This window comes from Notechis scutatus, chromosome 4, assembly GCF_049901735.1.
Source record: "Notechis scutatus isolate UNSWTSFEM ecotype Mainland chromosome 4, rNotScu1.2, whole genome shotgun sequence".
In the NCBI taxonomy this organism is placed as follows: Eukaryota; Metazoa; Chordata; class Lepidosauria; order Squamata; family Elapidae; genus Notechis; species Notechis scutatus.
In genome coordinates, this window is record NC_142012.1 from 152192966 (window position 1) to 152205601 (window position 12636).

The following is a 12636-nucleotide window of genomic DNA, read 5'->3' on the forward strand; positions in this document are numbered from 1 at the left end:
TCTGCAACATTATCCTGGAACACATATATTTGCCTTCATTCATAAAAGAACAACTTGGTGACTGCAGTGACTGTATTTCAGTGGCTCAACAAAAGCAATTGATGAATAGAGGTTAGTCCTTTGTCTTCTCTGTAAAGACTCTGTAAAGATTAGAGAGAAAATGTAATCTTGTATGCAAAGGTATACATGAAAATACATATAACCATGTATTTTCATGGTAACAAGATGGGAGCCAGTTACTATTGCTTTCTTCTGAATCACTTTTTGACTCATCAATCTATCTAGACTGTAGTCTAGGGTTCCCTGATGGTCTGTCCAGACAAGAAATACTAAATTTTCCAACTTATATATTCATCTAAGATCCTTAACCTGGCCACTAAATTAAAGGATTTTTGAGGATTTTGAGCCACTAAACAGTGGCTCGGATTCCATCATTTCAGCCACAACAAACTTATCTAGCATTAATATTAACCAAACTTAATATGCTGCATGAGTGCATCTGCTGTAGCTTTCTCCGATATGATTAAATATATTCTGTGAATACATTTTCTGAGTGTATATATTTATGAATTTGCACAGGTAGAGGTGGAAAATCAAGTCCTATAAACCCTGGCAAGCATAACTAAACCATTTAATTTTTATTTGGAGTAATGAAGTATTAACAGGGTTTGATAAAGATACAAGATTCTTGTTCATATTTTCCTCAACCATAAAAATCACTCTGGGGGCCAGGCCCACTCAAAATCCCACAGCCTAATCTGGGAAGATTAAACCGGTTAATAGGAAAAGAGGATTATATCCTCTACCTGATATGATATCAATATAGTAATAAAAACAATAACATTGCATGAAATCACAGGGGAAACACTGTTTATTTCCAACCTATCAAAACTGTAGATAATGCATGATTACACAGATAGCTATGGATGTTGCCTCAGGCAGAATGACTGGTAGGTATAGAATAACAGAATAAAAGGTGGAAATGGACCTTGGAGGTCTTCTAGTCCACCACCACCCCTGCTCAGGCAGGAAATTTTGTACCATTTCAAACCAATGGCTGTCCAATCTCTTCTTAAAAACCTCCAGTTTTGGAGCACCCACAACTTGTGGAGACAAATCGTTCCACAGATTAACAGTTCTAACTGTCAGGAAATTTCTCCTTCGTTCTAGATTGCTTCTCTCCTTGGTTAGTTTCCATCCATTGCTTCTTGTCCTGCTGTCAGGTGCTTTGGATTTCTACTCTTTGGTTATGCTCTATTTTAAAACATTGGTGTTTTTTTTTAAATAATAAACTGTCAGGATAAAACAGTCTACTCTATAGCAATATTTGCTAGGCTGGTGCTAATTGGTGGCATGGACTGTATTTTCCACAGGGAGATATTATGAGATAAATGAAGCTTCTTTCTTTCTTTCTTTCTTTCTTTCTTTCTTTCTTTCTTTCTTTCTTTCTTTCTTTCTTTCTTTCTTTCTTTCTTTTCTTTCTTTTCTTTTCTTTCTTTCTTTCAAAAAAGTGACAATATTTGCTTAAAGATAACACTCAGCAACATTAGTTTAATCTGTTCAGTTTTAAAATTAATGCATGCCCTGAATTAGAGCCCAGAGACAGGAATTGGACATACCCAGGTCCTCTTTCTTTTCCAAATATTTTGCTGGCCTGGGGGTGGGGCAGTGCAAAAATAAAATAGAAACCTCTTTGCCTTTCCAGTAGAGAAAAGAACTCTAGTCCTTCTGAAATCTTGATTGTAAGATGGGAATTCATGACAATGGCAATGCAAGAAAGTTTAAATCTTCGGTGCAGGCTGTCAAACATGCATAACACTGTCGGTGGAGATTTTCAGTCATCCAGGTCATAATTGTCTCAAAGGTGCTTTTTTCAAATCTGGTCTTAGCACTTTCCCTGAGAGCTCTTGAGGCCATTTGGGAGTTTAGCTATGCCCTCAGGATCAGAGTGCCAATGTAAGGAGGGACTCCTCTTGGAACTGCTAAAAGGACTGCAGGATGACTGCAAATAAATAGTATTCTTCCAACCCTCCACCATCCTGTCAGAACTAATCCTTCCATAGCCCTCACCATTTTGCCAATGACCTTCAGCAAAACAACTCCTCCTCCTCCTCCTTTAAAAAAAACAACAACGGTCCAGTTGCCTTTTGAAAAAGCACCTTTGAGATCCATAACACTGTTGATAATCACCTTGTTTCTACCCTTGATGTTGCTGTCTAAGTGTGGCATCAGTCCTGCCTGGAACATAATTTTGCTTTGCTCCATGATACGATTCACTTTCACAGAAAAGTAAGGAAAAGAGTGAAGAGATACACGATAGAAGCGTGTTCCCATTATTTTCATAATAAAATTATAGGAAAGACAGTGCCGTGAGATCTCTAAAGCATCGTCTATATACCCTGCCTCTCTGAAGCATCTCCTCCAGTACAAGCAGACACTGATATCCATTGTATTGGTAGGATAAGTTTTTTAAATTGTATTTTAACCAAAGCCAAACTTCATTTGCCACACTTTTTCAGCCCCTTTAATATTGATTTTTTTTATTTCTCAATTCTCAAAAGCACAGCTGTTCTTATCTCTGTGCAACCTTTTCTTTGTTTTCAACACATCTTCTATGTACATTCCTGAGCAAGATTCAAAAATGTGTTTATTAAATGTATATGCCGCCCATCTCACTAATAAAGAAACTCTAGGTGGCATTTAAATGCTTCTTAAATAGTCCTCGACTTACAGCATTTAGTTTAGTGACCGTTCAAAGTTACAAATTGCACTGAACAAAGTGATTTATGACTTTTTCATGTGTACGACCCTTGCAAGCATGGTCCCCATGGTCACGTGATCAAAATTCAAACACTTGGCAACTGAGTTATACTTATGATGGTCACAGTGTCCTACAATCACCTTTTGTGACCTTCTGACAAACAAAGTCGGCCGGGAAGCCGGCTTTGCTTAACAACTGTGTTATGAGCAACTGCGGTGATTCACGAAGCAACTGTGCCGAGAAAAGTCACCAAATGGGGCAAAACTCACCAAGCAAACATCTCACTCAGCAACATAAATGTTGGGCTCAGTTGCGGTCATATGTTGAGGACTATCTGTATTTTCTGAAAGCCACATTGGACCCCGAGTATGCCAATGAGGAATGCTAAGGCGGAAGGAGGACTCATGTCAGCAGAAACAGGCAGAAGGGGGGGAAAAAACACATTGCATGAAATGAAATGAGCAAAGCGATTTGGTGCACGGCAAGAACCACCATGCCCTGACTTTTGCATAGAATTTTGCAAAAGATCCAGGCCACATAGTGTTTCCAAATATAAGACATATTGCAGCAGTGGCAATAAAATAGACTTTTCCATCCACTTCCATCCGTTTTCTTTTTTTAAGGACAAAATGTTTAAGGAAGAAAGCATGGAATTGCCACAAAATGCTTTTTAATAAACAGCCTTCCCACTGGAGGTACCCAAGGCTACCAGTAGAGGAAGTGAAGACTGACGAGCGATCTGCTAATATCCAAAGTAGATTTCATTTGGTTTTGGTTTTGGTTTTTTAAAAAAGGAGGAATACAGCTGCTGTGAATGATTTCCCTTTTGGATCCAGTCGCTTTCTTTCTTCTTGTATTCGCCTCCCAAATGACTATCACTCTGGCAGCAACTGGACCTCAAGATGTGGCAGAGGACCTGATGGCATTTCACTTTTCAAAGACCAGAGTGACTTAACATCGACTGAAAAGAAATAAATGTTTGCTGAACCTTCCTTAAGCTACAAAAACCAATATTAACAAAGTGGACTTCCCTGACTGGCAAAACACCTTAATTCTTGGAAATGTATATGTGTGCATAAATACACACACACAGATATACCTTTTTTGAGCAGGAATAACTTCTGTTTTGTGCTTTTTTCTTCTTCTTTGCCCAAACACCAGAGAATACAGGTAGTCCTTGATTTACAATAACTCATTTAGTGGCTGTTCAAAGTTACAACAGCACTTATAAAAAGACTTATGACTGTTTTCCACGCTTCTGACCGCTGCAGCATCCCCATCGTCACATGATCAAAATTCAGACGCTTGGCAACTGGTTCGTCTTTATGAGGGTTGCAATGTCCTGGGGAGGGATTAGTTTATCCTCTTTTGCGACCGTCTGCCAAGCAAAGTCAACGGGGAAGCCAGATTCGCTTTACAACCGTGTTACTAACTTAACGATGGCAGCGATTCAACTGAACGAACCACTGTGGCAAGAAAGGTCATAAAATGGGCTCTAGGGTAAGACTTGGCAAGGCTAAGTCTTGCTTAGCAGTGGAAATTTGGGGCTCAATTCTGGTTGTAAGTCAAGGAATACCTGTACAGTGGATCAATGGGAATATAGGTCCCCATTAATCCAATAGCCCTCCCCATGTTTCTTCCCTGGCCTCTTTTGCATAAGGCTCGTGAGACTCCATAACACAACATGTTCCTGAGGGAACCGAGAAATTAAAGAGACTGCTCTGCAAAATCATCCACTAGTAGTCAGAGAACAGATTTAACCTTCCACACATTTATAGTTTTTTTAAAACTGTTTCTCCAGAGTTTCTACTGGGTTGACTCCAAGCCTTCCTCCTGCAACGATGCTTCTAAGCCTCTTGGTTGGCTCCCAAATACTCCATTTCAGTAGGTCCTCCGACACCTTTCTTGCTTCGGCGGCGGAATTCTTCTGCAATCTCTTCGAAGGACTTGCCTTTGGTTTCTGGCACTTTCAAGTAAATAAACAAGACGAAAAGGACGAGGAGGCCCGCAAAGACCAGAAAGACGTAGGCGCCCAATAGTTTCTGTGATGGGTGAGAAACAAAGAGAGAAGGCATTTATACCATCCTTGATTTCAGGAAGCAATAGCAATAGCACTTATATAGCACTTCACAGTACTTTTACAGCCCTCTCTAAGAGGTTTACAGAGTCAGCATATTTCCGCTTTAACAATCCGGGTCGTCATTTTACCGACCTTGGAAGGATGGAAGGCTGAGTCAAACTGAAGCCAGTGAGAATTGAACTGCTGGCAGTCGGCAGAATTAGCCTGCAATATTGCACGCTAACCACTGTGCCACCACGGCTTGTTTTTTTCCAGTGCTGTGGTAACTTTTAAAAAGTAAGCACAATTTACATACGGCCCAACTGTAGTAACTGAGTACGGGTAGCCCTTGGTTTACAACAGTTCATTTAGTAACTGTTCAAAGTTACAACAGCACTGAAAAAAATGACTTATGACTGACCATTGCAGCATCGCCAAGGTCGCACGATCAAAATTCAGATGCTTGGCAACTGATTCATGGTTATGACTGTTGCCATGTCCCATGGTGCCTGCCTTCTAAGGCTGGCAATTTCAGAACGTATCCATCCTTCAAGAGTACAGATAGTCCTCGACTTACAATCTTCCACAGTTATTTATACAGTGCAGAATTTGCTATTAAGCAGAGGTGGTATTCAGCAGGTTAAGACCAGTTCCAGAAATTTTGAGTAGTTCGGAGAACCGGCAAATACCACCTCTTTCTGGCCCTGCCCCCATCTATTCTCTGCCTCCCGAGTCCCAGCTAATCGGCTGGGTCTTCTTTGGTTCCCTGCACAGGAGAACAGAGCTGGAAAACAGGTTAGTGGGGTAGGGAGGGGATGGGGATTTTGCAGTAACCTTCTCCCAGGAGTGGGGAGGGAATGGAGATTTTACAGTATCCTTCCCCTGAAGTGGAGTGCGAATAGAGATTTCATTTATTTATTTATTGTATTTATTTATTTTGTCAAGTGATTATAAGATAACATGTATAAGTATAAACATAGTTATGAATACATGAAATGGATACATATAAGAAAAATAAAAAGAAACAATAGGACAGGGACGGTAGGCACGTTGGTGCACTTATGCATGCCCCCTACAGACCTCTTAGGAAAGGGGTAAGGTCAATAGTAGACAGTCTAAGGTTAAAGTTTTTGGGGTTTGGGGAAGAAACCACAGAATCAGGTAAAGTATTCCAGACATTGACCACTCTGATGCTGAAGTTGTATTTCCTGCAATCAAGTTTGGTGCGGTTTACCTTGAGTTTGTATCTATTGTGTGTTCTTGTATTGTTATGGTTGAAACTGAAGTATTCATTGACAGGTAGGACATTGCAATATATAATTTTATATACTATAGTATATACTAAAATACTATATTTTGCAGTATCCTTCCCGTGGAGTGGGGTGGGAATGGAGATTTTACAGTATTCTTCCTCTGCCACGCCCACAAAGCCACTCCCACAAAGCCTGACCCACAAAACCGGGAATAAATTTTTTTGAATCCCATCACTGCTATTAAATAATTAAATATTAAATAACACAAAACAATTCACTATGGCAAAGTTTCCTTACAGCCAGGTATGGGAAGAACATTCCAATGCAGAAATTGGTGACCCAGTTGGAAAATCCAGCGATTGCAACAGCTGCTGGGCGAGGACCTTGGCTGAATAACTCTGCAACAATGAACCAGGGAATCGGTCCTGGTCCAATTTCAAAAAAAGACACAAAGAGGAAGACGGAAACCAGGCTGACGTAGCTCATCCATGCAATATTGGGCTGAAAACAAAAGCAGATGGAACCATGTTAACAACAACTTACAGGCACAGTTAGTGGAAAAATTTGGATGCCCCTCATGTTTCTGTGGTGGCTATGTGCAAACCTTATTTACAGGGTCAGATGTCATGGTTTCATTAATTAATTGTTATTTTGGCTGATGTTTATTGGGTTTTATGTTCTGCATATTAGATTTATATTCCCTGTAGATAATCCAAGAATGGAAGAAGTTGGACTAGGACCATGATTCCATGCCAAAGGCTAGATGGAATGACATAACAGTCACTTTTTATTTTATTCAATGAAAGATAGCAGGTATCTTGCAAGGTTACTTGAAAGAGTGAAGACTCTCAAGCCTTCCAGATGTTGCTAAAAGCTCCAGCCATCTCAGGTGCATTGGACAAGGATGAAAGATGCTAGGTCTATGGTTCAACCACTTTTGTAGAAGATCTGAAAGGACAGTAGCATTTAGCTGACCTTATCTGGACTCAGAAGATGCTAAATGTCAGCTTGGTTGGTGTTTGGATTGGCAGCCACCTGGGAATCCCATGGTTACAGGTTATATTTAGAGAGCAAATTATGATCTGGAATAAGGCAGTTGCAAACAGTTCCATTTACTTTCCAAAAAAGCTTCATGTTTGCATTCAAGTTGTGTCACAATGGTATATACCAGAGTTTCTCAACCTCAGCAAGTTTAGGGTGTGTGGACTTCAACTCCCAGCCTACTGGGAATGCTGGGAGTTGAAGTCCACCCTTCTTAAAGTTGTAAGATTGAGAAACACTGCTATACGCCATCCATCTTCTCTTAAACCAGGGGTGTCAAACTGGATTTCTTTGAGGGCCAGATCAGCATTGTAGTTCTCCCCCATGGGTCAGATGGGGGGGGGGGTGCATGGAGGGTGGAGATGGAATGAACCCTGCCGGCCAAAATGGGGCACAGGGAGGCCATGTGCCCCCCCCACTCTGTTTTGGCTGGCAGAGTGCTGCAGAAGGCTGTCCAGGCCAAAAACAGGGCATGGGCGGGGATCGTGCGTGCTCCCTTGAATCCTGTTTTGTCTGGCAGAAGCAATGTGGGCCGGTCCTTTGCTATTTCCAGGCCAGCCCACGGGCCAGCCCCATCCCGTGGGCCTTGAGTTTGACATATGACTTTCCCCCCTGTTGATGTTGAGGGTGGCACATTTGTCCAGTCCAATCTCCATTGCAATATCTTAGCTGTACGTATGGACAATACTGAACAGCAATTCTACTTCGGATGGTGTTTTTCTAGAGAGCTTTTCCATATATACATATTTCAGTTTCCAACTGAAGAAACACACTCTGATCCTCGGCTCCCTTTGCATCAACACATGCAACTAGATGCTGACAGTTGTGCTCTTCCTTCTCTACTGTCCTCTTTCTCGCTTCTTCTTTGTCTGGAGAAGGGATTCATGCCCCACTTAAATTACTCCAGTGCATCACCAGTCACAGTGGCACCTGTATCGGTGGCTGAGAAACCCTGAGACAGAAGATCGTAATGGTGCAGAACAGTTAGATACATAAAACATTTCACTGCTGGAACAACAAAACCCCTCTTTGGGTTGTCCATGCTAATAACCTGCACTAATGTTTCCAGTGGCTCTGCAAAGTTTTATCCCCTTTGACATAGATAAGGGTCACCACATTACAAAAAAGATGTTGAGACTTTGGATAAAGTCCAAAGAAGAGCAACTAAGATGATTGGAGGCTTGGAGTCAGAAACATGTAAAGAACAGTTGCCGGATTTGGCTTTGGCTAGTCTAGAAAAAAGAGGGACTAGGGGTGGCATGATGGCACTATTCCAGTATTTGGGAGGCTGCCACAGGAAGGAGGGAGTCAATTTATTTTCCGAGGCACCAGAAGGCAGGACAGGGAGCAACGGATGGAAATGGACCAAAGAGAGAAGCAACCTGGAATTAAAGCGAAATTTCCTGACAATGAGATCAATTAACCAGTAGAACAGTTTGCCTTCAGACACTGTGGGTGCTTCATCACTGGAAGTTTTTAAGAAGAGACTGTCTGAAATGGTATAGGGTCTCCTGCTTGAGCAGAGGGGCTGGACTAGAAGACCTCCAAGGTCCCTTCCAGCTCTATTATGATTTTTTTTTAAAGATACTGTGAACTCTTTTTCTATCATTCCCTGCTTTTGTCTATCTGTTATTTTACTAGTTAATTGTTTTCTTGTTTAAGGATGTTTAATAAATATCAAGGTTTTTGGTTGTTGTTGTTTTTGGCAATTGAACTTATTCTGATACAGATGAAGGAATTGACTGGGAGGATGCGGTTTGTAAATTAAGGTGCCAATGACCCACAACATGATTTACACTTTATGACAGAAAGCTCGCTACCAAAGTAGCAGTGACATCCTCCTAGCGAGATTAGATGTTCAAACATAGTGGATGTTGACAGAACTAATAACTGAACACTTGACACAGGTATCTTACCTGAAGTACGAGCCCAAGAGTCATTGTTATGGTACACACCATCATGCCTAACAGACCAGCCATGAAGAGAATCCGTCTCCCTGCTTTCTCCACCAGGAAAAGCTGAAAGTGAAAACACAAGGGCACATCATAGATACAAACTCAAGGTAAACCGCACTAAACTCGATTGCAGGAAATATGATTTCAGCAACAGAGTGTTCAATGCCTAGAATACTCTACTTGACTCTGTGGTTTCTTCCCCAAACCCCCAAAACTTTAAACTTACACTGTCTACTGTTGACCTCACCCCATTCCTAAGAGGTCTTTAAGGGGCGTGCATAAGCGTACCAACGTGCCTACTGTCCCTGTCCTAATGCTCCCTTTTATTCTTATCCATTTCATGTATTAATAATCATGTTTATACTTATATCTGTTATCGAATACATGCTTGACAAATAAATAAATAAATGTTTTTGGGGTGAGGGGGTTAGGTGGGAAGGAAGAAGAGATAAGTTTTGTTGATTGAACAGTCAGCTTCAGCTCAGCAATGCAACTAAGCTACATTGTGAGCATCAAAGCTTTTTGCATATGGAATCCACTGGGTCCATCACAAAAACTGGCTTTCCACACAGATCAACAGAGTTGAAAATCCTCTCCCTTATCAAATCGTAGAGCTTTGAGGTAGCATTTTTAGAAGCTGTGTAAACAGACTGCAGTCTAGATTGTGGGCCAAGAGTCACTTTCGACATGAGTCAAGATAGTTGTTTTCTGTTTTGTCACATACATAGAGGTAGAGGATGGAAACAGACTTTGGAAAACAAGGCAATCCTAAAACAAAAAGGGGAGGGGGGAACTCACTTAAGTTTTCCTCCTTTCATCCATTTTCTATGGGGAGGACCTTTTCTGTTATAGTATAGATCCTATCTCTGGAATTCTCTAGCTCAGGAATACCGTATTCTATTCCTTTAAGCCATTAAACATTAATGAGGGACTAACGTTGGCATTTTATTTTATTTATTGTTACTGCTCTGACAAACCTGTTCTTGCTTTGAAGTTGGTTTGCATCTCTGATGAAGCAGTGCTTATGACTGCTTAAAAATTAAGCAAAATCACTTTTAGCAATCCAGGGAATTTTCTTTCCTATCTGAATGATAACAAATGGTCTTTGAATGGGTCCTCGTGTTTTAAGATCACAGTACAGGCTCAGCATGTCCAAGATAGCAACCAGTCATTGAGTTTTATAATAATTGAAAGCCCTCTCCTTCGTGAAGATGTCCAGTTCCCTTTAAAAACCATCTGGTGGTTATAAATTCCATATTTTAATCCTAATCTCTGGTAGGTTTTCTCTTGCAGAGAGATAAAAAAACAAAAATTTGCTGATGTAAATCAAGGATTACAACAATATGTATGTATGTATGTATGTATGTATGTATGTATGTATGTATGTATGTATGTATGTATGACTCTGTGGTTTCTTCCCCAAACCCCAAAAACTTTAACCTTAGACTGTCTACTATTGACCTTACCCCTGTCCTAAGAGGTCTGTAGGGGGCGTGCATAAGCGCACCAACGTGCCTACCGTCCCTGTTTCTTTTTTTTTATTTTTCTTATATGTATCCATTTCATGTATCCATAACTATGTTTATCCTTATACCTGTTATCTTATAATTGCTTGACAAAATAAATAAATAAACAATATCTTTCATCCATTTGAGGTTTATATTCTAAGGAAATAAAACACAAAAGTCTTGTCCTTAAAATGTCTCACCCCTTGGAGACTTCGTAATCCTATATCATCATCTCTTGGCTGATATCCTGCCTACCAAATTGCTGACCTAAGCACATTTTTTTCTGAGTAGCAGCTCTTTTCTGCTACTTCAGCACTCACAGTTCAAATAAATGGTTATGTCTACCTATTGGTCTGGACTACCAGTCATCGATTTTCTGATAAAGCTCAGATAATATTTAAAAGCTTGTAGAGAAAAATAAACAGCAGTTGGAACCAGCATGGCATATTTACTATGGTTGTCAAAAGACAAAATTTTAAAACTGCTATTTAAAACCAAGATTAATAGAACACTAGGACTCTAACCAAACAGAAGGGGGAAAAGTGCAGTTTCTTATTCAAACTTTGCAACAATGATCAAAGCCGTCCTGATGAATTCTTTTTCTTAAAAAAACCCCCTCATATTTCCTTTTTGTTTCCATGGAATCCGAAATAGATTTCTTCAGATCCAAGTCTCATTCCTTTCTGTAATACTAAATTCCTTAAGAAGACGTCTTCTATGCTTGGTAGTCTCACATTGTAGCATTTCCAAGAAAGGTTGTTAAACCACAATCAAAAAACCCCAAGAGCAATTGCAGAATTGTAGTCAAGATAAGACACATTATGTATTCTCCAGAGGATTTTGACTAAAATTTCTCACGTTCCTGTTTATGCAGTCTGGGTTTTATAAGAACCGAACCTCAAAGCATCTGCAAAGCACAAGCTAAGCTACAAGGCTCCATGTCCGAATCTGTTATCTGCCTGCCTATTATGCTTCTAACTTGAATTGCACCATAAATAGCATCTCTGAATAATAAACAAGTACTTCCCTGCTCAACATTATTCCCATGGATGAATATGTCATCAGCCTAGTTGACAATTTCCTCTAACAGTCTGGACTTTTAAAAGGAGAAGAAGAAAAAAAAGTGGAAAAGTGACAGCTTTTTTCCCTTATGTAAAATCAATTCACAGATTGTTAGCCACTCTGAAGAAGCTTCTTGGATGAGAAGTGAAAGGTCTTCAAAGAAAAAACAGGAAGTCCAGTTGCCTCTTGAAAAAGCACCTTTGGGACATCCAGATTTGTGAGCTTTCCACACGTACCCAGATAGCCACTGCATGATGCAGAATGCTGGACTGAAAGGCTTTAGGGCAGTGTTTCTCAACCTTGACAACTTGGAAGAGGTGTGGACCTCAAACTCCCAGAATTCCCCAACCAGCAGGATCTTCAAGTTGCCAAAGTTGAGAAACACATCATGATGCAGGACCTTATCGGATGGGACTCATCCTGGGACAAAAGGCTTCGTTGAGCTTTATAGCTCCACCCAGTGGCAGAACATGGCATTATCCATTCTATAACAATAAGACAAAAAATACAGGTAGTTCTCCACTTATGGCCACAATTGAGGCCAACATTTCTGTTGCTAAGTGAGTTTCACAAGCTTTCTTGCTACAGTGGCTCAGTTCTGTTAGGGATAACATTGTTTACCCTAACTGGTTTGGGTAAAAATAATAAATATGGTATCATGGTTTGTTAGTTAAAGTGTGTGTAACTTTAACTGCAAGAATGTAATTGAGGGTGTGGTTGTAAAAGCACTATATAAGAAGCAAGGCAATTGCAGCTCGCTCTCTCTGGCTTGAAGATCCCTAATTACTGGAAGGATTGATGACTGCGTTCTTGCTGGAACGGGGAGAGAAAAAGGGAGTGTTGATTTTCTCAACGGAGAGAAGATAAAGATTGGACCGATTTATTGTAAGTGTACTGACATTGGCTATTCAACACGGACTTTGCAAATAGAGTATCCCCGACAAGACTTGACTGAAATTGATATATGACTTATGGACCATTTATTATGACTATGCTA

The 12636-nt window shown here is 40.4% G+C and overlaps 1 protein-coding gene across 1 annotated transcript in view; it reads right to left on the reverse strand.

Moving 5' to 3' along the window:
• Nucleotides 1-853: 853 nt before the first annotated feature.
• The window catches only part of SLC2A2 (solute carrier family 2 member 2), a 39115-nt gene continuing 27332 nt past the window's right edge, over nt 854-12636 (reverse strand). Inside the window, exons 9-11 of the mRNA XM_026666453.2 lie at nt 9031-9132; nt 6371-6574; nt 854-4803 (exon numbers count right to left, since the gene is read on the reverse strand). Of these exons, the coding sequence (XP_026522238.1) occupies nt 4609-4803; nt 6371-6574; nt 9031-9132 (501 nt within the window). The 3' untranslated portion in view covers nt 854-4608. The remainder of the gene's footprint in view (nt 4804-6370; nt 6575-9030; nt 9133-12636) is intronic.